The 26,434-nt window shown below is 31.7% G+C and overlaps 2 protein-coding genes across 2 annotated transcripts; both read left to right on the top strand.

Moving 5' to 3' along the window:
* The first annotated feature begins 10,196 nt into the window (after nt 1–10,196).
* On the top strand, nt 10,197–11,799 carry LOC136970900 (uncharacterized). The gene is made up of 2 exons (XM_067265402.1): nt 10,197–11,329; nt 11,382–11,799. Exons 1-2 carry the CDS (start codon nt 10,615–10,617, stop codon nt 11,687–11,689), a joined length of 1,023 nt encoding a protein of 340 aa, XP_067121503.1. The 5' UTR covers nt 10,197–10,614; the 3' UTR covers nt 11,690–11,799.
* Nucleotides 11,800–12,194: 395 nt separating this feature from the next.
* LOC136970899 (uncharacterized protein F54H12.2-like) lies at nt 12,195–13,496 on the top strand. The gene has a single exon (XM_067265401.1). The coding sequence runs from the start codon at nt 12,195–12,197 to the stop codon at nt 13,494–13,496; it is 1,302 nt and encodes a 433-aa protein (XP_067121502.1).
* The last annotated feature ends 12,938 nt before the right edge of the window (nt 13,497–26,434 follow it).

Genomic DNA, 26,434 nt, shown 5'->3' with positions numbered 1-26,434 from the left:
ATAAAATGTGTTTGGTGCACCGACGGACTACATCATAAAGCTTATAAAACTCTATATAATGGGGCAATACAACCAATGCTACTTTACGCTAGCTGAAGTCGTGTAACTAGTAAAAATTTAGTAGCAAGTAAATTACTCTCTCTTCAAGGACAGTTTGCCATCAGAATTTCAGTCCTGCAGAACTGTTTCTACTAATACCTCTCTGATTCTAGCAGAGCTCCTTCCTTTGCCACTATGTATTGTAGAAAAGGTTCTAAACTACTACATCAGAACTACAAACATCAAGACTCAACAACAGTCTCTACTCCTATCTACGGCTGTTCAAATGCTACCATATTGCAATTACCCTATCTCTGATCATCACCCTGTAAACAAGGTTATCCCCAGGGTACATTTGGTGTCATCCGCTTCTTCCATGGATACTATGCAGACATTAATATCTACACAGATGGATCCAAAGCCCCCTTCGTGTCTGCTCAAGTATCTGTATCTTCCTCCAAACTGACATATTTTGCCTAAAATATGTTAGAAGGTACAGATATCCCCACATATCAAGCTGAAGAAGATGCTGTCTACCAAGCTGTTCAGTGGGCCACTTCACTACCAAACAAAACTCTGTCTATCAACATTAACAGTGATTCTTAGTCTGTCCGAAAAGCTCTATTAAATTCCAATTACAATAGCAATAAATTCACATATATCCAGCACCATATTAAAAACCTTGTAAATAAGATAACTTTTATGTTTGTTCGTGGCCATACTGGCATACTAGAAAATGAAAAAGCCGACTTTGAGGCTAAGTCAGCTTCAAAGGACTACACTCACATCCCTCTCTCACGTAGCAGCCTTAAAAATTATATTTATTACAACGCTATGCAAAAGTGGAATTAACAATAGTTGAGCAGTAAAACTGGTAGAATAACTTTATTTTCCTAGTGTTGAATGCAGGTTCTCATCACTACTTAGAGATTCAACGTTTGCTACTGCTCAACTACTTACTGAGCATGTATAACCGGGCAGAAACTGCCTCTCGCTTTTGCTCTACAGAAAATCTAGACACCGTCCTCCATATGATCTATTATTGTCCAATTTACGATCAAGGTAGATTCTGAAATTAGAAATCTTTACGCTTGGTTTCGGGTGGCCATATCCATTCGATAAGCTTGTTCAGAAGCCACTCTTTGATGATTTTTACAATTATGTTCAAAAAATATGGAAGATAAGACTCTTTATAATTTCTAGTTTTACATTTTAGTTTTCACTAAAAACCGAATACTAATTTATGTTTACTTCGTATCATGTATTTTGGTTTATGTATTCTTAGTGTTATGCACCCATAGGAGTAACGCACTTATTCAAATAAAAAAAAAAAAAAAACGAGAGAGAGACAACTACACGGCCTTTCTCCCATAAAAAAATGTGTCTGCTAGCGTTATTATTCTATTATGTCACACTTAATGGCGTTAGTACAAAGACCATTCTTAATAGAAACCGCCAAATTAAAGCCAAATTAAAAACTCCATCACTCAACGAGATCAAAAAATACGAGTAAGAATATTACGTAAGACGAGATCTATTACCCCCTACTCCTGAGTAAGAAATCGTAAGAAATCCTTGACCCCCCACCCACCCCAAAATTCCTTACGTAATTTATGGACGGCCCCTTAATGTATTTGTCTTTACAATTTGCCACTAACAATTAAATACTATAAGAGTAAAAATTTTTTATACTAACTTAAGAGTGATGTAAGAAAATATTTTACAGACAAAGCCAAAATTAATACAATAATGAAATTTACCTTTATTAAATATCAGTTTTTATCTAAAATTCACTTGGCCATTTGACAAATTAGTTTTCTTATAGTAACGGATACATAAACTTAAATGTTTTATAGCGCTAACTATAGAGTTAGAATTTTTAAAATTTTGGCTACTGTTATTGCTTGATAAAAAGTATGTAGGCATTAGAGAATCTATTTCCTTTTGTCATTGAAAAAGTAAATAGATTTAGGTTTTCGAAAACAAGAATTGTACTTTCATTCTAATCACAAGGTATTTTAATAACTAGCAGATAAGCCCGGCCTTGCTCGGGCAAAAAGTAACGATAACAAAAATTAAGATTATTAGATTATAGCCGATCTTACACGTTTCTACTAGCTACAGGAATTGGGTTCACCCTCTTCCGAGACTAATTAGAAAATGTTTAGACAGATTCGATTTTCCGCAAAAAACCATATTTAAAATAGTACTGTAAAATACGAATTCAGGGTAATCCTAAAATATAGAATATATTTTTTTGAATAATTAACAAGCTTGTACATGATCTACAATAGATAATATTCTTCAAACAAAAAATACGTTATAAATGAAAATTCTTAATTACTTATGGTAGTAGTTCATTTCAATGATAACTAATTTTAATACTTACGAAGCTATTAACAGTATCTATGTTCGACAGAAAAGTATTGGAAATTAGTTCATACAAGACAAACAGGAAACATTTATCCAAATGACACAGTATGGAAATAAAACTTAGGAATTAAAAAATAACTGTGTTGCTTTCGCAGAAAAAAATTAAACACAGCACACTTTTTCCAGAGTAATGTCTACTGTTATGATTTTTCCTATATTCTCTAAAAGCTCAGCATTTCGTGTTCCTTCTACCATCAATTTGTAAAGCAAACAACCGGAATAGACGTTCGTGCTTAATATATATAACAGGTGATATACGAAATTATCATAAATTATAATAGTATAAAATGGTTATGCACGCGAGAAACTTAATCACTACATACTCATCCTTCGATGAATTATACGTTTGCAGAGAATTTAATATAATTTATTTCTTAATTATATTACCACAAATATTCATATCTGTTCAGTGGACTTTTTAATAAACTGAACACGTTCTTCAAAAAAATAATATCTTTAAGGATCGAATACAGATATTATTCGAAATTTTTCTGACAATTGCCAGAAAATACTTCGATTCGAATGTACAATTTTAAAAGCATGAATGGAGTAATAGCAATGTTTTTTCAAACGGTTATTTGTGATCATATTTCAAAAATCTACAGCAAAATTTCTTCTTCGCATCCAAAAATTCATTTATACGTGTTGTTATAAATGTACAAGATTCCCCCTCATGTTTCTACTTCACCTGTTTGTAACATCAGTGACTTCACAACTTAGTGTATAGGTTGCATTGAGTTATAAGTCAGAAATCAGAACATTGTTATAAAATCTCATGTTTACTCACTATTAAATATGTAGCACATACGCGAATAACAACTGTCGTCAATTTTTTTTAATAAATTTTATTAATAATTCTTTTAGTTATAGCAACGCAACACCTGGGCGACACCTGCCTAGGGAGATGCCCTCCGGGTGGTCTTTTAAGGGAAACTGACCCCAATTTAGGCGTTACAGACGTAGAGAAAACCCGGAAACTCCACGTGGCCAGCCCGTTTGAGCGAATCGCGAACTCAAGACCGAACTCCCAGTGTTCAGGGTACGAAGACCGCTTGGCCACTGGTGGGCACTTTTTATAAATTTTTAAAATTCAAATTAGTATTATTTTTTGCAGAAACGAATATGAAACATTTTAAAAAATTAACTGATGACAAGGAGCGTTTCAAATCGGGACAGTCGATAAACCCGTGAATTCTGGCAACTTAATCCGAATTATTAATACAAAAAAAATCCTGACATGAATTTCCTCCAAGCGCCAATTTCGACGGTATAGCACAGTAATTCCAAATGAAATAAACAATAAAAACTTCACTAATAAAGTTTTTAATTACATCTGATGGTAATGTCTCTTCATTGGATTTAATGTGTTAGTACGAAAATTGTATACAACCACAGCTTATTTAATGATCGTATTTTTTTTATTAGTTGCATACATGTATGGATTTTTTGAAGGGTGTATTTCGAATAAATTAAAAACTTTACCATTAGTTTAATTTTTATTACCCTGTCAATTATTTAAACACGAGATTGGTTCGTTTCATTATCGTTAAATCGATGTGTACAGTTTGAAAAGCTATAAATAACTGTGGTATGTGTACACAACATCATTCAAAGATGTTAGCCAAGGCGGAACAATAATTGGATAGTCACGTGCGTCTGGAAACTGTTAAGATAATGCTAGAATAAGAGCGTATGAAAAATTAAATATTTATATTGCAAAGGTAAAATATGGATGTAAAAATGGTCAAATATAGATATACCAAAGAAAAAATATTTGTATAGGACATAAAAAGTATTAATTTATTAATTCACACGTTATAGATTTCAGAAAGAACACCTGAAATTAACTGCATATAATACGTTTCTTTCAAGTTGAAGTACAGGTATGCAAAGGGTGCAATTTCGATATAATAAAAATTGAATATAGATATAGTATAGATGAAGTTCGATGTAGTAAAGGATGTATAATGTAATCATAGTTCGAACCATATTTTTAAAAATCTGTTCCACTAATTAATGTGTGAATTTTGAAATATCTTTCAATTTGTTTAAGTTTGTTTCTATACATAGAATGAAAACGTTAAAGGTGCAAATATGTACAAGAGGAAAATCACATTTTCATATTATTAAACCGAATATCCTGAATTTTGATTATGACTAATTGTCAAGTCTTGATGATTTACTATCCCCATGTCTTCATTATATATTATTATAGTTAAAGGCTTTTTTTTAGTTTCCTGGGTTCAGAGTGATATTATGTCGTGAATTTGGTGTAGGTAAAAAATTTGATAACACTGACCTCTTTGTTATTAGTTTAAGGATCATGTAATGTTATCTGCATGCATAATACTCACATCTTTGTTTAATTTTTTGCTATCAGTCATTTAATATTTTCTGGTATTTTTGTATTTTTGTCTCTGAATTTTTACCCCATCTTGAGATATTAAAGGAATTAGATGCCAATAAACAGATACACTCACCCATATAATATACAGAATGTTTTGCCGTTTTTTAACTGTTTTGCGTTCAGTAAGTTTTGAAACAAAGATTTAAACAAACTTGTCTGATCAAATTTAATACGATTCCAATACTTACTTTTGTTATGTATACATTACACACAGAAACTAGAATAATACCAAACTATGATAATGGTATAAGAATTATAAAACTTGCTTAAAACTAATTAACGAGAACAGAACCTGTAAAAGTGTACATATAAACTAAAGCATAAAATGCGTGACACAAGATAGAGTTAAAACTTATGTATTCTTTTGTCCATTATGATAGACGGTTTTAGTACCTGCTGCATTCCTTTTTATCTTCGTCGCTTTGTTTAGACGTGCAGGCGAAATTGTGAAGTTAACATTCATGTCTACTTTGTTTTCAAGGCAGAGTTTAGTCATTCTGATATTGTTGTATCTTTGGAGACAACTTATCAAATACCTCAGAGATTTTTGCTTATTACCTTTTTTAGTTGTCTCTTGAAAAGCTGGGAGTGTCTTTGGTATTGTTAGATGATTTAGTTGTTATTTTCTATTTTGGTTGTGAGTAGTATATATATGACCGTCTTTGGGATAATTTTGTAAAAGTTTAACACTTTATAACTTTTATCCTAGTATCTCGCTATCTTTTCGCAGGAAAGACGGCCACCTGGGGCTAAAATCGACGAATTTTGCAATAACCGCTAAATCGCCCGACCGTTTCTGAGATATTTTGTATCCCAAAAGCTCGCATACCCATCAAAACCACACCCATTTTTGATGCCCCTTCGGTTATACTTTTCCTCGTGATTTAAACGCGAGTTTCTGAAATATTTTAACATTTTTTCTATGTATAAGAAAACTAATATTTGTTTAATATGGTACAGACTTCGAAAAACAATTCTTAGATTCCAAAAAAAATATAAATTAAATAAAAACCGATCATTACAGTTTTAATTTTATATAAAAGAGAACTAATATTTTATTAATGTTTTAATAATTGCATTTTTTCTGACTGACGGCGCCATCTGTTAACAAAAATATTAAATATCATTTTTTAAATATTTTAATATATAATTTTTTTTCTTTCAAAATTATGCGTTAAAAAAATAACAAATATCATGAACCGTCGCTAATCGGATCATGCTATTTGTTATTTCGTTTTGATCAATTCTTTTATGATATATATTGTGTTCCTTAGTTTTTTTTAATGTCTGACACGATTCTAATTATCCTTAGTGTTTTTTATGTCACGATGATAATTAAATAATCGACAACTCACTCTTTTTTACTGGAATAAAAACATAACCTTCTTTTATTGAAAATAAAGAACAAAGTTTACAATGATAATATTATTTTAAAATTATACAAAATTATAAGTGTATAAATTATATTTTAAAAAATAACGATTAAGTTAAAACTTATTTTAGAAAAAGAGATTTAAAAAATTATAGTTTTTCACATATTTTCGCTAAAACATGAACAAGGGCAAAACGATAATTATCTGATATAAATTTGTTCGATAAATGTTTCTGATTGGCAATGAGTATGCACCAATTAAGTTTATGCTTGAACTCTTCCATAAATTTTTCAGATAATTCTTAATATTTTGAAATAATGTCCCAATCTACATCGTTTACAAGTTCTCTAATAATTTCTTCATGCAATTGTTGATATCTACAAACAAGCTTCATATTGAGGAAATATTTAAAAGTTAATATGAAATTTTGACTCAGTCTTTGATATTGAGACACAAGATCCCAGTTCAGACGATCGTGATATCGAGTCAAAAAGTTTTCTGATAGAAGTTGATAGCGACAAATATCATCCCAATTAATTTGTTGAACATGCTTTTCTATAAAATCGCTGGAGAAGCGTTTGTTTTTCCAAAGTTTATTCCAATTTAATTTATGTTTGTAATCGTTAATAAAATCATTACTAAGATTAGTTTTTTCAGAAATAATATCCCAATCAACTTTATCTTCAAGTGATCTTATTACTTCTTCGCTTAAATTTAATTTGGAGAAATCCTTCCAATTAATCCCCGCACCTATTTCGCGAACTAGCATTTCTACCTTATTATTATCCATTATAATAAGAAAAACGATCCTTTCTCTTTCAATACTGATATAAAGAATAAATAGTTTTATTGATTGACTTGCTTTATATATTTTTTTATGATGCAACTATTCGGGTCAATGAACATAAAAATGATGTAAGTGCAATCGTTTTTTCACTAATAAACTGGTTTTGTGTTAATGAATTATTAAATTAAACAAGACACAAAATTTTCGGAAAAAAAATGTAATTTATTGTTTTTTACTTTCGTATTCAAAATACATTTTCGGAATATTATTTTCTGGTCCACAATGTGGATCGTGTTTGTCTGCGTCGATGAAACACTGTTCGAAGTTGTCGAATATTTTGTCAGATTTCTCTAAAATTTCTAAGCTGAAATGGTGATAAGACTCCTTCGCTGTAAGTACCAATGAAAATGTTTTACTTTTGGTTTAAACCGCGGTCGAAAATCTACGGAGTATAGAATTTTAACGGTCGGAGGAAACTGTTGCGCCTTAGCCGATGCTTTGGCGGATTCTTCCGCCAACTCGATGCAAGGGAACGAGCTTCTAGAGAATGCGTAAGGAACTAATAATTTTTCATTGATGGGAAAAAACGCAGTCCAACGAATTGCGGGTAACATATCGTCATCGCAGCCTTCCATTATTTTTTCGAATAAAATAATTTTAAATTCGCGATTTGGTTTTATTATGTTTTCGCGCATGCGCACTAATGTTTTGTGATTTGTTTTAATACGCAATGATTTTTGGTTTTAAACATTATTTTACACCATGTCGCGAAAAAAACAGTAGCCGTTCTTGTTAGCATAATCTGTTTTGAAATAGTTTTTGTAACAGTTTTTATAGTTTTATTAAGTAGATCGAGTTTTAAAGAAATTGATGTAAAGAATATTCGCAAGTAGTATTTTTTATATCTAGATAGAAACATTTATTTACATAAATGTGCAAATGGTGGAAGAGTTGTATATGATATTCGAAAATTCACGAGCGAAGGACAACCTCATAAATATATCAATGTGCAATTATTAAAAAAGGAATTTGACTTACTTTGTACGAAATGCGTTTAAAACACTCATCGAGTTGTATCGTCGTCGGTCCATCGCAATCTGGAAAAACTTCTTTAGTTCGGAAAATGTTGCGTGAAAATATCTATGAAAAACCTTTGAAAAAAATTTTATGGTGTTACTCAGTGTTTCAACCCTGGTTTGTCGAAGAGAAAAATATTCATTTTAAATGCAGTATCCCCGAAAATATTGAAAATGTGGATTTAATAATTATAGACGATTTAATGCATTCTTTAACCGAAAAAAATTGCCGAATTATTTACCGTTCAATCTCATCATAAAAATATAAGTGTTATATTGATAATGCAAAATTTATTTCCTCGTAATAAAGTAATGAGGGATATAAGTTTAAATACTCATTATTTAATATTATTTAAGAATAATAGAGACGAAAGTCAAATCAACTGTCTTGCTCGACAAGCATTTATAGGTAGGATGTCCTACTTTAAAGATGCATATTTAACCGCAACATCCAAACCGTACGGATATTTATTAATTGATTTCCACCCGTCTACAGATAAAGAATTGTGTTTAAGAGATTCCTGTTTTCCCGACAATCAAGGTGTATATTGGGTTTATATTGCACAAAAATGAAGAATATCAAGAAACATTATCATTTGTTAAACGTGCTTGCAAAGACAACACCTGCTCAGAGAAAAGCGTTGTTAAAGGAAGCTTCTGCCGATCAAATAAAAGTTATATGTGAAATTTGTGAAAACACTCTTCAAGGTCGTTTACCGGTTAAAGTCAATAAGTTAAAAAAATATAAGGCGTGTATAAGAAAACTCGCAAATAAAAAAATCGGTCTCCAAGCAAAAAAGAAGATTTTAGTAAACCAATCTGGTGGATTTTTAGATGCAATTTTAACTCCAATAATATCATTAGCTAAAAGAATTTTTGGATTATAAAAAAATGGCTCAACGAATGGCATTAGTACCTCCCGAATTAGTACCTAAATATCAATTACAAAAACCGGAAATACGATTACACGATAATATCCAAGATTTATTAGAAGAAAGTACTTTATCGGATGATTTGAAAGTTAAATTATTAAGTCAACTAATTTCGAGATTTAAACAAACTATTCACGCACCAAAAGAACCGATTCGAGTCTCGTTGGTATCTCAACAAGAGGTCGAAGAATCTCAACCATCGTTGGAACCGACAAAACCGTCGACTATTGAAGATCAGATATCAGTTTCTGTCCCGCTACCATATCAAAAATATGTTCCGCATATCATTCAATTACTAAAGCAATATCAATACGATTGGAACGAAAAAGGAAAATTTCTGGTAAATAATGAACCGATAATTAATTCTCATATAGCAGATTTGATGTCGCATTTAATGCGCAATCGAAAATCTACTATCGTACCTGTCGAATTTAACGAATTTTATCAAGCGATTATTAAATCTAATATTCCCAGAGAATGGATAGGAAATAAAGCACTATCGAGTCGATTAAGAATAGAAGAATCGCCCATACTTCGTTTTCGAACACCTTCGATTCCACCGCCACCGATACGATCAATTAGTAGCGGAAGAAAAAAAAGAGTTTCGTCTACAAAAATTCCTAAACGGATTGCATCGTCTAAAAAAAAGCATATTTCATGGAAAGATTATTAAGCTCTATATATTATACTCCATCCCATCCTGCTTCGTTCGGTGGCGTAACGAGACTAATAAAAGCGACAAAGTTGCCTAGAAAAACCGTCGAACAATGGCTATCGACTCAAGATACATATACGTTGCATAAACCCGTACGAATAAATTATATGCATCGTAAAACTAAAGCTTTATATCAGGGAGAACTATTTCAATCCGATCTTATGGACGTTCGTCAATTTTCGAAAGACAATAACGGAATAAAATATTTATTAGCAACTATCGACGTGTTTTCTAAATATGCCTATGTAATTCCGGTAAAGGACAAAAAACCCGAAACGATAAAAAAAGCATTTCAAAAAATATTTAGAAAAGTAATACCTAGGTTGATACACACCGATAAAGGGAAGGAGTTTATGAATTCTGTTATTAAGGAATTGTTTAAAAAACATCAAATAAATCATTATTATACTCATTCCGAAACGAAAGCGTCGGTCATAGAACGATTTAATAAAACTCTAAAAAATAAAATTTATCGTTTTATTACTTATCGAAATTCTAATAAATATATCGATAAATTAAATGATTTGGTAAAAGCGTATAATCATAGTAAACATCGAGCTATAGGAATGTCTCCTGCTGAAGTGAAACCTAAACATCATTTACAAATTTTTAATCGACTTTATGGTAAAAGGAAAGCTAAAATAAAATATAAATATAAAGTCGACGATAAAGTCAGAGTTTCTAAAAAACGAAAAACTTTTACGAGAGGTTATTTACCAGGTTGGAGTAAGGAAATTTTCATTATAAAAGAAAAACACAATACAATTCCTCCCACATATGTGTTGAAAGATTATAACAACCAGACGATTAAAGGTCGATTTTATACCGAAGAACTGCAGAAAGTAAAAAAAAATGGATAATTTTTATGTGACTCTAATAAGCACGGCAAGTATGGATTTTTTTCCAAACAATACTCAATCCTCCTTTACATCGAAAATTAATCCACCGATAAATTTATCGGGATCTTGGGAAGTGGCATTATCCCAGATAATAATACCTCGATCATGGTTTAACATCTCTAGTGAAAATAACGAGTATGTCATTACTACTAGAGAAACAAGATCGTTTAGAGTAAAAGCCGAAAATTTATCTACATTAATTCCATTACATCCTATGGGAGATGTCAAATCGAGTAATATATTCGAAAATATTACGAATAATTTGAAAGCTTTAGGAAAGGATCGTTTTATTAAATTTTCTTTTAACCAAGACAATAGCACAGTGAAGATTCAACTGGATATTGATTGCGAATTACATATAACTCCAAAAGAGGGACCAACATTTCTTTCTATGCTAAATTTAGATAATCAAAAACTTTTCATATTAACGGGACAAAAACAATCATTTCAATATACTCCATCTTTAGAAGATTTTAGCAGAGAATTTATTACTCTAATCGAGAAAAATAGATATGTAGAAAAAATAAGAAGCGAAAATGTTGAAAATACGATACAAATACCAAGTGGATTATACGGAACAAAAGAATTTCTTAAATCATTTCAAATAATAAGTTTTAAATCACTTCCAGATAAAAAAATTATTATTGAAAGTTCCACGAGAAACTTCCGTAAAATTTAATAGACAATTAAAAGATATATTAGGATTCGATCGATCAGAATAACCTGAAGGAGAATTTATAGGGACCTATCCTCTAGAATTAAATGCAGGAATAACGGAAATATTTGTATATTCTAATATAATAGAATCTCATCACGTAGGCGATACTACTGCCCCGTTGTTTCGAGTAATTCCAGTCATGGGAGAAAAAGATCAACAAATTGATAAAATTTATAATACTCCAATATTTTTCCCAGTTCGAACAAATCACATCGAGACTATTTCTATAGACATACGATCAGCGACTGGTGAAAACATAATTTTTACTTCTGGAAAATCGCTTTTGGTATTATGTTTTCGACGAGTATAAAAATCCGTTTTCATGAAAGAATCATTTATTTAATAAAATGAAGCTTAAACCGGAGGACTGTATCGCTTATTATTGTTCGCAAACAGGGGGGATTATTAGTCCCGATCCTTTATTTCGACAGAGATTTTTACAATCAGATCCTATATATCAACAGCTCCGTTTTTTCCAATCAGGAAGAGGTCAATATTTTAAAAGTCGACCGATCCAACGCGGATATGGATTTTTTGGAGACGTGTTTAGACAAGCAATACCAATCTTAAAAGATGCGGGAAAATATATTGGAAAGAAAGCATTAAATGTAGCAAAAGACATTGGAACGGATTTACTCAGTGGGAAATCGTTAAAAGATGCTGCACTATCGCGGATTAAATCAATGGGAAAAGAAATAAAAGATGACGTCATTCAAAAAGTTCAAAGCGGATCGGGTAAAAAACGAAAAACGTCAAAGAAAACATGTAAAACGAAAGAATATTAAGAGGAGGAAAGAAGTTGATATTTTCTGGTAATGGATGAATTTTCACGTCCTTGTCTGAAATCCGAATTGGATTTTTTTAAAACTATTCCCACACAGTTAGCCATAGAGAATACCATACGTAGTATTCTTTACCCTATTGCCACTATCACCGATCAAAAATCTCCTATAGAAGTTTTAATACCTGGTTCGGGTGAAAGCTTAATAGATTTGAGCAGCATTTCGATTAATGTTCAGCTATCTATTACTAAACGAAATGGAACATCTACGTTGGATACAGATCTCGTTACTCCGGTAAATAATTTATTGCATAGTATGTTTTCACAGTGTGCCGTATGGTTTAACGAAAAACAAGTATCATCGCATGTAAACTATGCATATAAAGCCATAATTGAAGCTTTGTTATTTTCATCTGAAGAAGCGCAAAAAACTTTTTTAACAAGTTCTTTTTTCTTCAAAGATACTGCTGGATTTTTAAACGAAACCAATCCGATTAAAGATGCTAAGAATGAAGGATTAATCGCTAGGTTTAAGAAAAGTAGTAAAAGTCAAGTATTGGATCTAAATGGACGACTTCATATCGATTTTATTAACCAACCTAAATTATTGATAAATGGAATTGATGTTAGAATCAAATTGGAACGATCAAAAGACGCTTTTGCTCTAATGGCAACCGACAATAATTATCAGATTCGATTAAAGAATATTACATTAAAAGTAAACAAAGTAGAAGTTAGTCCTAGCATTTTAATTGGAATGGAAAAAGCCTTAGAAAATTCTGTAATTAAAATGCCTTATCGACGAGTTGATATTAAAGTATTTACTTTAAGTAAAGGTATTTTAAGTTCAAATATTTCAAATGCAATAATTGGTCAAATCCCAAAAAGAATTATAATTGGATTCGTTCGTAATAATGCGTTTAATGGACAGTTCGATTTAAATCCTTTCAATTATGAAAATTTCGATTTAAATTATATTTCTGTTATAAAGGATTCAATTTTAATCCCATCTACACCATATACTCCTGACTTCGATGAAAAAAGTTATGCTCGAAGTTATGCAACATTATTCGAAGAGATGGGCGGAATTCCCTATGGAAAATATGCTAATATATCCTATTCCGATTACGCCCAAGGATATATGTTTCACGTGTTTGATTTAACCCCTGATAAGGCGGCGTCAGAAAACCACACAAGTATTTTAACACAGGGAAACATTAGTATTGATTTAAAATTTAAAAGATCTTTACCCGAGACAGTTAACATCGTGTGCTTTTTAGAATATCGTAATACAATAGAAATCGATCGATCTCGGAATATTTACGTCGACTTCTAAGAAAATGGACACAATTACTTTATGGAAACTAGCATTAGGAGATCCTGAAATTAGCAAGACATTTGGAGGAGTTTATCCATCGGATTTATTGCCTCAAGAAATCGGAAAGAAGCGAGGATTTATAGTTAACACCGAGAACAGTCGAAAGCCAGGACAACATTGGATCGCAATTTATTTTAAAAATTTTACCTGTTATTATTTTGATTCCTACGGACTACCTCCGAGCATCCCATCAATTATAAGATTTATTCGTCGAAATAGTGATCAAATATATTGGAATCGCTGGGCTTTACAGGGACCGTATAGTCCTGTCTGTGGATACTTTTGTCTATTTTTCCTCTATAAAATATCAAGAAATCAAGATTTAAGAGAATTGCATCCTTTCACAAAATTGTTTAACCACGTTTACGTTAAATCTTTTGTAATGAATAATTTCCGTTTTGGTCGTCTACCGTCTAATATAAAAATTAAATGTAACCAATGTAATATTGGATTAAATCTATTTTAAAAAATTAAATGTAATCAATGTAGCTCTGGTTTAATAAAAAGATTATTTTTAAAATTTAAAAAAGATATTTTTATTGAATCTAAAAAAAAACTAGTGTTAGATTTATCGATCTATGTATGAAAAAAAACAGAAATATTTTACTTACCGCTTCTATACTACAGATTTCTATGACAAAATATTGTTTTTCTTTCTATACATCTGTTGACAAAAAATTCATCTATTGACAATTAAATATCATTTTTGTATTTTAATATATTATTTTGGATTTAAAAAATTAAATATAATCAACATAGTGGTAGTTTAATAAAAGATTATATTTAAAATGATTTTTATTAACTCTTAAAAAAATTAGTATCGGTCTATGTATGAAAAAAAAATATTTTTTACTCACTCTTTTAAAAAATTAAAAAATACTAACTCTTTTTATGCTTCGGATTCTGGAAGAAAAAAATGTTATTAAGTCTTATTAAGAAAACTAAAAAAAGAATATTATTCAAAATTTGAAAAAGTTACTCACCTTCACTAAATAATACAATCAAATCACCAAAATTATCAACTATTATATATTCATTTTTTTCCCTTTAAAATTGTTACCAGTATATCCGAGAAAACGCGCGGATTGGAAAGAGTGTCGATATCGAGTTAATAAAGACCATGTGATTGTATCACGAGTATAAGGAATAATTAAGATTGGAATAAAATATCAAAAAGGGAATTTATTAACACTAAAGATAACACTGGCTACATCGGATTAGGATCGTGTCCCCGCTTTCGTTGGGTTCGACGTGATGGGGGTTGGACTCCAGAAGTTGTGCCAGATTCTGGAAAAAGGGGGACTCGAGCCACATGTATCGGTGGGTTCGGCGTGGGGGATGGTTTTGTTTGTGAATAAAGCTTCGTAAGAATCTCTTCATTTGTTAGCTCCAGTCGGAGCTTTGTGGGACATTGATACCCCAGCGGTAAAACTATCGTGACTGGGGTCGCATTTTTTGTTCTCTGAGATGATGCAAAGTTCAAGGCAGCCCGGAGAGCTGTCGAATTAATCTCCAATCTTTTGATCGCAGTAGGAGGGGAAGGCTGGTCTTCTGACTCGTTCCGATCGGTGGAAGCCATCTGAAAGGGTCGGTCAACATTAATTTGAAGGAAGAATTTAAAATTGTCGCGGTTGTAGAATGTTACACAAATTCATAAACCAATTTGTTATGCAATGATTGTTTTGGATAAAATCGATACAATTATCTATTCTAAATTTTATTTGGAAATGTATGTTTTTATATACTATGTTTTTCAAGTATTCTGTTGATTTTTTCAAGTCATTAGTATAAGTTGATTGCTATTAGATTACAATATTTTCTTTTATAATTCGTCCGATTTTCTCTAATTGGTATTAAAAAAATTTTAATACCGCTTTATAATTTTGCCTCCACTGTTTTTTTATTTAAAATTACTATCAAAGTTTAATAACCCTTATTGGTTTAAAATTACTATAATTAGTTTACATTAAAGTTTAATAACCCTAGAATTATTACAAAAAAACCGATATAAAAGCGAGAGGAATAGACAAGATTCTTTAGTTCAATTACTTGGTTCTTTATTGACTTTCTCTCTACATACAATCCAAGCAAGAAAATGTCTATGGAAGGTAAGTTAGTGTCTCTTTAGATTTTTGATTTTTTTTAAATAAGAAAATTAAATTATTTTTTTTTCATAGTTATTCATCTTTTTTATAGATTCACAATCGTTATTTGTTATTGATAATCCGTTTGTACCGAAAAAACGAAAATTAGCTAAAATTGATGATGCATCAACAGAGAAAAAGGAAAAAATATGATTTAGTAATTTCTAAAGATGAACCAACTTTTAAAGCAATCCCGCCATATTCTGTCTATATATCGCATGGTTATAACTTAGAGATCAAAGAATTCTCGACAGAATCACTATATTTGTCTAGCAAAGACCTCTCCGAAAAATGAGATTCAAAATCGGTTCAACATTCCTGTGAAAGAACTTCCGTTTTTTCTACAAGCCTTAAATGCTGTTCAAAAATATTTGGAAAATTACATATAAATAATTGAAAGTTTACATGTAAGTAAATTCTTCGTAAAATAATTTTTTTTAAATGATGTAATTTAATTGATAATTTTTTTTAACAAAAATTCTCTCTCTCTCTCTCTATTGAAAACATCGCTCAATCGCTCTTTTCAAGAAGACAGAAAAATTGAAATTAATGAAAGTCACCTAGAAATCATTGAATCATCATAAACTAGTCCCAGGTAAAAAAATTAAAAAATGATTTTGTTAGTAGAATCAGCATTTCAAAATTTTTTAGTGTTATCGTAAATCTAATCTCGAATATGTTGATCTAACCATTTTTTTCAGAGATATAAAATCTGAATTATTTAAGTCACTGGAAACAATGAAATTTATGTATTTTATCAAGGCAATCAAAAAAGGAAATTTTTAATTTTTAAATTATTTGCAACTCCTATGCTAGAACAATGGGACCAGGGGCATTCTTACACTTGGGCACTTGACCCATTTTATAGTAGTGTTGCGATATTCTTAATCTTCAAATTATTTTTAAAGTTTCATTTTCTATATAAATTATAAATTAAATTATAATAGTTATTCACTGTTATCACAAATATTGTTACCAATGAAAAATGAAAACGAAAATATTTAATAACCGAAAATTTTTTCTAGCGGGTTCTGATTGGTCGGTTGAGTACCGAGGTACTACTGTATTTGATTAACGCGATTTTGATATATAGGACCTCTAAAGAAGGCATTTCTCTTGAGGAATGAATAAATGCCTTTTCTATATTTTGCTGTTCTGTTTTTTTATTGTTGTAAAACATCTAACGTTACTGAACTTAAGTGTTTGCTGAGAAATCCTCTTTTCCATCCGTTGCATAGACCGTATGAATGTCAATTCGCTTATAAGTTAGAAATAGAAAATGATTTAAATATAGAAATGTTCAATTATGACCTCCTTATACTTACCTTAATGTAATTCCATATAGCTGATTTTTCTGCAAGTCCACAAGAATATTCACCATTTTTGACAGAAATCGCTAGTTCATCGAAACTTCTTGGAACAGATTCTGATATAGGATACGACAAGAAAGACATTAAAGTTCCACTATAACTACCCATTAACACTACGACTGATAGCAACCATATCGACACGAGCAACTTGGATTTGAATCTCCTCACATTGTTAAGATTTATTCCTAGATATAAGTATCATTTATCAATATGTTTTATTAATATTTATTAAGATATATTTGTGTTATAGCAAGTAAAAGACGGTTTACCTTGGTAAACAAACGTGCAAAATAAATTCCAGAACAAACGGCTTCGTGGCCACAATATTCCCACTTCGTCGGCCATGAAATCACGTTCGACCACTTTATGTAATACTAATCCAAATATAAATACCATTGAGACAATCGCCATCCACATCTACAAAGAGAATAGTTTCGTCAAAATTAATCAATATAAATATTTAATTTTAAGTGTAGAGTTTCCAACTTTCAGAGTTTCAAATTCCGAAGTTCCAAATTCTTTTACGATTTCCATCTCGTGGACACTAATAGGGATTATGGTGACTATTCGTAGCTTCGATCAAGTCCATAAATAGACAGCTAGTTATCGAGATATGAGGCCCCCAAATCTAGGGTGTATATCGAATGGCCGCATTTCATCCTTAATTAATCGCCCACAGTTGTAGCCCAGGCTATAACCACATCGGCCATTTTACGTGAACAGTGTGAACGAACACCATCTTGGTATGCAACAGAAAACCACTTTTTACAAATTAACTTGGAAACATTTTGATTTTTTCCATATATAACAGAGAGAAAGTATGGCGATCAGTCAAAAAATGTCACCCCCACGGACTTTCACATTTTTCCTTAGGAGATATTGAAACGTTGAAAAATTCCAAAAGTTTAAGAGGATTTTCTGTACGTATATATATCAGCGTGTGTGTGGGAAACGATTTTGTTTAACCTATTTTGACGGTTAATAGTTCTTGTGTTTTTTGTAGAAATTTTCTGAAAATTTGCAGGAAGGTTTGATTGTTATAGACTTTGATGGTTTTAAATTTTGGTGGTTGAAGGTCTTCGCAGTGGGAAGAGAAAGGGGGTTTCGTTTATCGTCTGTAGAGTAGGGCCGGACGATGTTACTGGTTAATAGTACTTACAATTTTAAAAAATAATTTTTGTTACAAGAAGACGTAGTCTGTTCAAAAAATAATTTTTGGGTCCACCATTTATTTCTTAACTGTGTTCTAGAACACCCTTTGACGACCGGACCCGGCGGCCTAGCAGCCTCAAAGGAAAGGTCCGGTCGTCAAAGGGTGTTCTAGAACACAGTTAAGAAATAAATGGTGGACCCAAAAATTGTTTTTTGAACAGACTACGTCTTCTTGAATCGACTAAAAAATTATCTAACGACGAAACTTAATAATCAAAAATTTTAAAGTTAATTCGTCACCAGGGGGACACCAGAAATCTGCATTAAACAGCGCTTCTCAAGTGGATATAAAAGTCTGGAAGTCTGCCGCTGGATAGATTAAAATTGAAGATGTCTGTAAGATCCGCCAATTTCTGAATTTTTACTTTTGTTTTAATTTGGATGTTTTATTGTGTTTTTTAAAGGAACTATTTTAACCCGGCGGCCTAGCAGCCTCAAAGGAAAGGTCCGGTCGTCAAAGGGTGTTCTAGAACACAGTTAAGAAATAAATGGTGGACCCAAAAATTATTTTTTGAACAGACTACGTCTTCTTGAATCGACTAAAAAATTATCTAACGACGAAACTTAATAATCAATTTTTGTTACCTTCAAAATAAAGCTATTTCCCATCTTACGTTAATTAAAAAAATAAAAAGTTTTTAATTATAACTTATCGTAACAGATGGCGTTATACACGCAGTTTTAAATGTTGTCAGAAAAGTTGAGCAACTCTTTATTGAATTTTTTCAAAAATATTTTAATGGTTTTATTCACTCTGATTTCCTTTCTGTGCGCGATCCACAACATTTAACCCATAATATATCTGGCACCTTTACACCTCTTGATTTGTAACTTATTTTTTATTTTATATGTAATTTTATTCTCTGTGCATTTTTTTATATGTGTAGTTTTGCTTTTCTTTTTGCTGTGAAGAGTATTTTTATTATTGTTTTTTAATTTAAAAGAGGTGATGAACTGTCCTAGAGATACTTCTTTATTAATGTATAAAATAAATAAATAAATAATCAGGAGTATAATTTAAAATGTAGACTTCTCATAAGCTAATAGAAAAAATCTAAAACAGAAAGACAGTAGATTTCCTTCCTTTTCAGAACATTTCCGGTCAGTTTTCGTTTTCTGAACAATTTTTGTAAAAATGAATGAAATTCCATACATTTGGAAACTCTATCTAAATGGTAATAACATACTTCTAAACCGAAAGGTTTTATTATGGAAATCTAATTCGGAATTTTTTCTGGACCCTTGATGACAAATACAACAGGCTGGAACATCAAAGGGGAAGTAAATTCCATTGCAGCAAAACGGTTAGCGTCGAGGAATAAAGCAACTAAGGCCATATCAGCTTCCTAAATTAAAAAAAAATACCACTTACATAATTTGTTCTTTGGATAATCATTATGTAAGTGGTATGGTTGTTTTATAAATTATAGATATAATGTAAGAAATTATATAGTTAGTAGTTTATAAGTCAAATTTCCTTATGTAAACAAACTTTATGAACGATATAAATCGATCTTTAAACAGTACTCTATATGTATCGTGACGAAACAAAAAAATAAATTGTCGAATGTAGTTAATGTTATAAACAATGAAGATAAAAATATGTTAAAAAAACAAACTCGATGTTGCAGGTGTAATTTATAAATTGTCATGTACTTGTTCACAAACAAAGTCTTACGTTGGAGAAACGAATAGGAAGCTGGAGATACGTTTGAAAGAACACGAAGCTGCGATACGATTAAAAAGAGAAGGGTCGGCTCGGTATCTACATTGTAATAATAATCATTGTAAAATAGACAGGAATAATGTAAAAATACTTTATAAAGAAAAAACTGTTTAAAGAGAAGAGTAATAGAACATTTTTGTATCATCGAATATGTAAATCCGATAAATCAGAATGACGGTATGCACGTAGGTGCATGCTGGGAAAAAGTTACCCGGTATAAAGATAACGGGAGTTGTCGAGGTCCAATTGCTCCGTTGCCGCTCATCGGTGGTGACCAGACCCTGAACGCTGGGAAGTTCGGTCGTGGGTTCACGCCGCGACTCGGACAGGCTGGCTGCTAGGAGTTTTACGGGTTTTCTCCTAGCCAATAACGACTGAATAGGAGGCCAGTTCCCCATAAAAGTCCTCCCGGAAGGCACTATTTTCCGCGCGTGCGTTTAGGCCGTTCGATATACGGCTGGCTCTTTGGTCGCGTAGCGATCATATACACATGTCTAATCGGAGAAAGAGCCTTTCTGAGCTAAAATCTCCATATCAAACACCTGTAGAAGAGAAGAAAGAAAGAGGTCCAATTGTCCACTGATGAGGCTTTGTAAATGAAATGCATTTGGGAGTTAAGAATTTAGTAAATATGAAGTTTTTGGTTGAAGTATAGCACCTTTTCGTTAATTATTTGCACGCTAGTTAAATCACTCGAAATCAGATGTAAAAGAGTACTTTTACTTGAATTTTAACCTAAAATTTTTATTTTTAGAGTTTAAAAAAAAAAAAAAAAAAATTAGATATAATACCGATCCCATTGATTTTTACCCCTTTGAATAATTCCTAAATTTAAATAACAAAAACATTTAACGGTATTCTATTGATGAAATAAGATAATGCAATATAAGAACAATAAACCTAATGGATGCGTCACAGTAAGACGTTCCATTGTAAACTGATGTTCATTTCTGTTTTACACATACAAAAATTACATGAAAACTCTGAGCCGACTATTTATTAGTGTTTGCGAGTTATCTATTAGACAAACCGATGTAATGTACTTTTAAGAACATTTTATAATATTTTTCATTAAATAACTTGACCAAAATGTTGCTTGTTAAATTAGAATTATTATGCGCATTGTTGATCTGTAAATTTTCACTGTCGTCCGTATGTCCGTCCGTTTGTCTGTCTATATTTTGCAAACTGGAGTTAGATACATGAAATACGAGAATAGAAATGGAAATCTAACGGGCTGGAGGCCACAACTAAGTATATATAAACTTCTTTCGATTCAAACCGGAAGTCACGTTTTTTCAATTCAAATGTTATCTCCTGAAAGGTCTCAGATAGATGCCAGCACGATTCTATTGTTAAAAGAAAAGTATGACTTACAAGGGCATGCTACTACTAAGTTGAAGCAAAGAACGTATATTTTAAATTAAATAAATCGAGAATATGACTAAAATTGCTGCCCGGTCAATTATTTATTATGACATCGTCACAATAAAGAATTTGCAATAATTGCTTGTATTCTGTAACATGTTGTAAGCTCTATAACTCAAAAGTATTAATATTCAAAAGATAGCAGTTATAGTGTTTATACAGATGTCACACAATAGGCCTAGAAGATAAATATAAAATTTGAAGTAAATTGCATTTTGTTTTTTAGTCTTTCCGCCCTGTGGGCACCAAGAGGGCCTCTTTCTGCAAGCCCATTATGGGTTCGGTCAGGCCCACAATGGGGCAGCCAGGTGGTGAGGGATGGCGCCCAACATATCCGGACGGACCACCCCGAAAATTCCTGGGGAATTTTCGACCCGTTCAGATTCGAACCCACCCCCAGAGCGGTAGGCTGCCACCTTGACTGCTCGGCCATCAGGCCTAAGTAAATTGCATTTACCGATTTTCAGTTGTCACTTTAAGTTTGGCAAATACAGTCAAACCTGTTTTTATGCGGTCTATTTTTGTGCGATTTGTTTTGTGTGATTTTTTTTTGTGCGCGGTATATGAATTGGTATACTGCACAAAAATAATTGCACAAAACACATTGTACGTATAAAAAATCGCACAAAAAAAACCGCACAAAAACAGGTTTGAGTGTACAATTATGAAATGTTCACTTTCTCCACTTTCTTGTAAAAAAATAAGAATTTCAAGTTATTGCTGACTATATAAGACTTTATTTATTTAAAAAAGGCTTCTTTTTGGTGAAGTATGATCTATAATTGAACGATTGAGTGCTGGAAATAACCTTTGCGCCAAGTGTTTCTGCAGGAGAGACGCGATGACGGCAAAATCACGTAACAGTCATAGACGATTATCGCAAATATTCGTTTCTAATTCGAAGAGCGTTTTTTATAGTGATTTAAAAGAGACTAGTGTATCTTAATGTCGTGCGAACTTACGTCATGTAATACACACTAGTGTGAAAAACTTAAGCAACAATGAAATTTTTAAGCAGACAGCAATGAAATTGTAGAAAAAGGCTTTTTGCGATCAGTACTATTAACACCTAATTCAGCAGAAAGGTTATTCGTATGCAGGACGAATACATCACGGGTAACGTGATGGCATTCAAAACACGTACAGTCAGTGCAAGACTACAATAAGAAGGCTTTGATTTAATACTGTATGTTTTCTATGTATTTTCGCGCTAATATGCCGTCTTTCGTCTTTAACCTTTTCTGTATTGTGAATTAAATGTCTCTCAAAAGATTCCGTGCGGAGTTACGGCGAAAAAACAATCGTTGCTTAAGTTTTGCACACTAGTATATTTACAAGCATGCATGTGTATAATTTAAATTTTGCTTACTTTGTTTACTATTTTTGCTTGTAATCCTGTCCACGAACCGTTTTCACTTGACGTCCAAACTCTTCAGGTATTGGTTTAACAATAGAATAACTACGTAAATGAATTAATTAAGTTTACCTTGTGTTTATTCATTTACAAAACACGTGTAAATTTATTATTATTATTATTATATTTACCTAAATTTTAATTGCTGCTGCACAGATTCAAAGACGTGAAAGTAAAATCCACCCGTGATTTTTGTTTCTGTTTTGTCCACTTTCATATAATTCGGATTCTGTAATGTGTAACTCATGTCATAAGAGTAAAATTAATTATTAGAGAAAAGTCGTCTTACCTGTAAACCAACAATTTTCCATACATATGATTTATTCTTTGCTCCTGTAAAGCACTTTATAATGATTTGAAATATTTGTAAAGCATAGTTGGTATTACTTAAGTTTTTAAAAATAACAATATAATGGAAAGAATGTCGATTTTCAATACTTCAAAAAATAATATTAATACTCCATGAATCTGTATGAATAATCCATTAATGTCTTATGTGTGGTGTTCACTTTAACGTTTGTCCAGACCTTAGTTGCAGGCTACGATGCATTTAGTTGTATTAGTAGCAATGCGATGTTTACAGTAAATTAAATTTACTGTGTTTATTTATTGAGTAATATCTTGTAAATGTAGAGTTACATTATTTACCTAAATTTTAACTTCTGTTGAACATGTTCTGTTTAAGTTCTGTGTAAATTTAGGTGGTAATATGTAAATTTTTTTTTTATGTAACTACAAATTCAAACTAGAAGTATTTACATCACAAATCTTGTAAATACATACGCTGCCAATACCTTTTTATATTATCATGAGCTAGGTGTCTTATAGTTAAGTAAATGGAGATTAATTAGAGATCGCGATAAAACGAGACGAAAATGCATCAGAAGAAGCACAAATATTCCATGAGAGAATTTTAACCAAGAACATAGCTAGAAAGCTCTCTTGAACATATACAACACCGAAACTGTTTTTTTTTTCTTTTGTATTGTTTCATATTGGTATTTATTCTTTAAAATGAGAGATTCTTTGTGCTTTATGCTAAATTTTAAAATGATTCCATTAATCTTGGTACTAAGGAAAGTGAAAATTTTATGTATTACTACAGAATTAAAATCATGCAGTACGAACATAAATCCAAAGTTCACTAATATTTAAAATTAATTAAACGTTTAAAATAACAGATATAGAAATATCTCACCGTGTTCTTCAGCATACAAGAAAGATTTTGTTACAATTATCAAGTGTAAGATAATTGCAAAATATTTTTTCATTATCTTGGTTACTCCCAACTTATAGTCTAAATAATGTTAGACTAGTATCTGCAGCAGATGAATATAAACGAGGGCAAATCTATTATGTTTAACGTCACGAAAATAAGTAATTGCAATGAAATCGATGTGGAATTTAATATCGTTTACATTCTGCATCAAATCAATGTTTAATTAACTGCAAAAGTAGAACAAAAAACAACTTTATAAGTCAATTCCTCGTACTTTTAGAACTCAGGTTATTATATTGCAGAAATTTAACTCCCGTTCTGTATGTCAGTATATTATGCGTGAACGTAAAACATTTCTCTTTAACAACATTTTATTTTTCGTGTGTTTATTTGATGAGAGAAGACAATGCAACACTTTGCGATGATATAATTACACATCACAATTCCTTTCACTGTTGCTATAAAGTATATAATATGATAATAATATATACTTTATAGCAACAGTGACTATAATATAATAATTACTTCAAACTGTTTATAACGAAATACACTTTGGAAGAATTAGTAATGAAAGAAATTTGTAATGCACCGTCAAGAATTCGTTTGAAAACCGAAATATTACCTTATCATAATAGCATTATACACAACTTTGTTATTGGTGTCAATGAAAATTCTTTACACCACTATTACAGCTTTTGACGTCAGAACGATTACTTGACGTCCCCGATATTACGACTTTCCATTGCCAAATAATTACGAATGTAAAACGTAGAGTGTGATTCTGAGGAGGGCAATTTAGTAATTAAATTAATTAGTTAAAATAATACGCAGTGGAAAACCCCTGTTTTTTCCCACCACCTCATATTCCTGTACACGAAACTGCCAGAGAAAAAAAACGATCGGATATCGTTATAAATCAACAACTTTTACAATGTTTGGACTTAGTTTTCTATCATAACCAAATGTTTTGACTAAGGTTTTAAACTATCAAACGGATGAAATTATGAGGTGAGACGAGTCACAACAGCGAAGTATTAATAATTTGGGCGAATCATCCAGCTTTTGACAGCTCGTGGCAGCCGAACCCAGACACGACTTGAACTTAGACCACATTAAATCAAAATCATCTGAGTTTATTCCCATGCGCAACGCTTATAAAAGGTGATCGCATCCGATCGCTTGGGCGATCGCCAAAAAAGACCAACCCCGTGCAGGTCCTCACACTGATCGTTTCTATGCAAAGATTAACCGACCTTCCTGAAGGCATCGCCATCAGAACAAACGCCTAACGAGGTATTATATTTGTCAATTTTATGTAAACTCTCTCTCTCTCGATCGACTTAGAATCTAAGTTAGATTTAGTCGTTAAGCAAATAGCTACCCTCTAGGACTATCCGTTTCGGGTCAATGTTAACGGAACCAATATTAACGCGATAGAACTTTCTTATGTTTCATCTGCTGTAATCTTTATTATTGTTTATATTAAATGTGTTAAGTTTATCTAATTGGTAGTAGTAACTGGTGTATCGCCGACACTTTTATCGACTTACCTACAATCCTCCCACTCGACCTATGGGGAACGCTCTTATTTAAATTTATTTTAGATGTTATTGTATTGAAATATTCGCGAGTTAGGACGCAAACTATTACTATCATAACTGGTGTCAGGAGAAACAGTCCTCAAGAACTAACGATTTTGAGACCAAATTATTTCACAGCCATCCAGTGAAAATTGAGTGGTCTTTACCAGGTCAACACCGATCAAAGGGAGTGCACATCTGTATAACTTGACCCCAGGCTTCTCACGTTAGTCTTTGAATGAAGGTTTCATACTTATTGTGTTTCGTGTACATCTGAAATAAAACAGTAATAATTTGAAAACTATTGATCTACTGGAGATTGACGTCAGTTTCTGTACCTGTAATGATTACAGGTATGCTTTTGAAGATATCACTAGATTTTTCATTTCATGTGCATTGTAAATTGTTATAAATAGTTTCCTCATCTACAATGCACAGGGTGTTTACAATTAAAGTTCCACTTGAAAGTGCTTCCAACTAACTAGTTTTCATTTTACAATACAACTACGCTATTGTCGAGTATTCTACTTCAAATAACATCATTTCACAACCGCCCCTTATAACAAACTTTGAAATATTATTTAAAGTATAGAAAATGTAAAACAAAGGCAACATAGTACAAAGAACAAAGATACCGTATTTTCGAAGATTGTCCAACATGTCGGACTACCCGGCAGAGAGATCATGAATTCAGATCTTACCGCATGATATAACAAGCAAACGGTTTATATCAGGTTATATCATTAACTTCAGTTTTTATTCTAAAATTATGAAACTGTTTTCATTACAGTGGAAACTACAAT

This window comes from Centruroides vittatus, unplaced genomic scaffold (assembly GCF_030686945.1).
Source record: "Centruroides vittatus isolate TY-2023 unplaced genomic scaffold, ASM3068694v2 contig_221, whole genome shotgun sequence".
In the NCBI taxonomy this organism is placed as follows: Eukaryota; Metazoa; Arthropoda; class Arachnida; order Scorpiones; family Buthidae; genus Centruroides; species Centruroides vittatus.
The sequence above is the reverse complement of the archived record's forward strand: the minus strand, read 5'-3'. Positions and strand labels throughout refer to the sequence as shown.

Bases quoted from the DNA above. Each gene is read 5' to 3' on its own strand.
- LOC136970900 (XM_067265402.1), top strand. From the start codon at position 10,615: ATGGATAATTTTTATGTGACTCTAATAAGCACGGCAAGTATGGATTTT. The intron at 11,330-11,381 runs GTAAAATTTAAT...ATCGATCAGAAT, and splicing joins AAGTTCCACGAGAAACTTCC to AACCTGAAGGAGAATTTATA.
- LOC136970899 (XM_067265401.1), top strand. From the start codon at position 12,195: ATGGATGAATTTTCACGTCCTTGTCTGAAATCCGAATTGGATTTTTTT.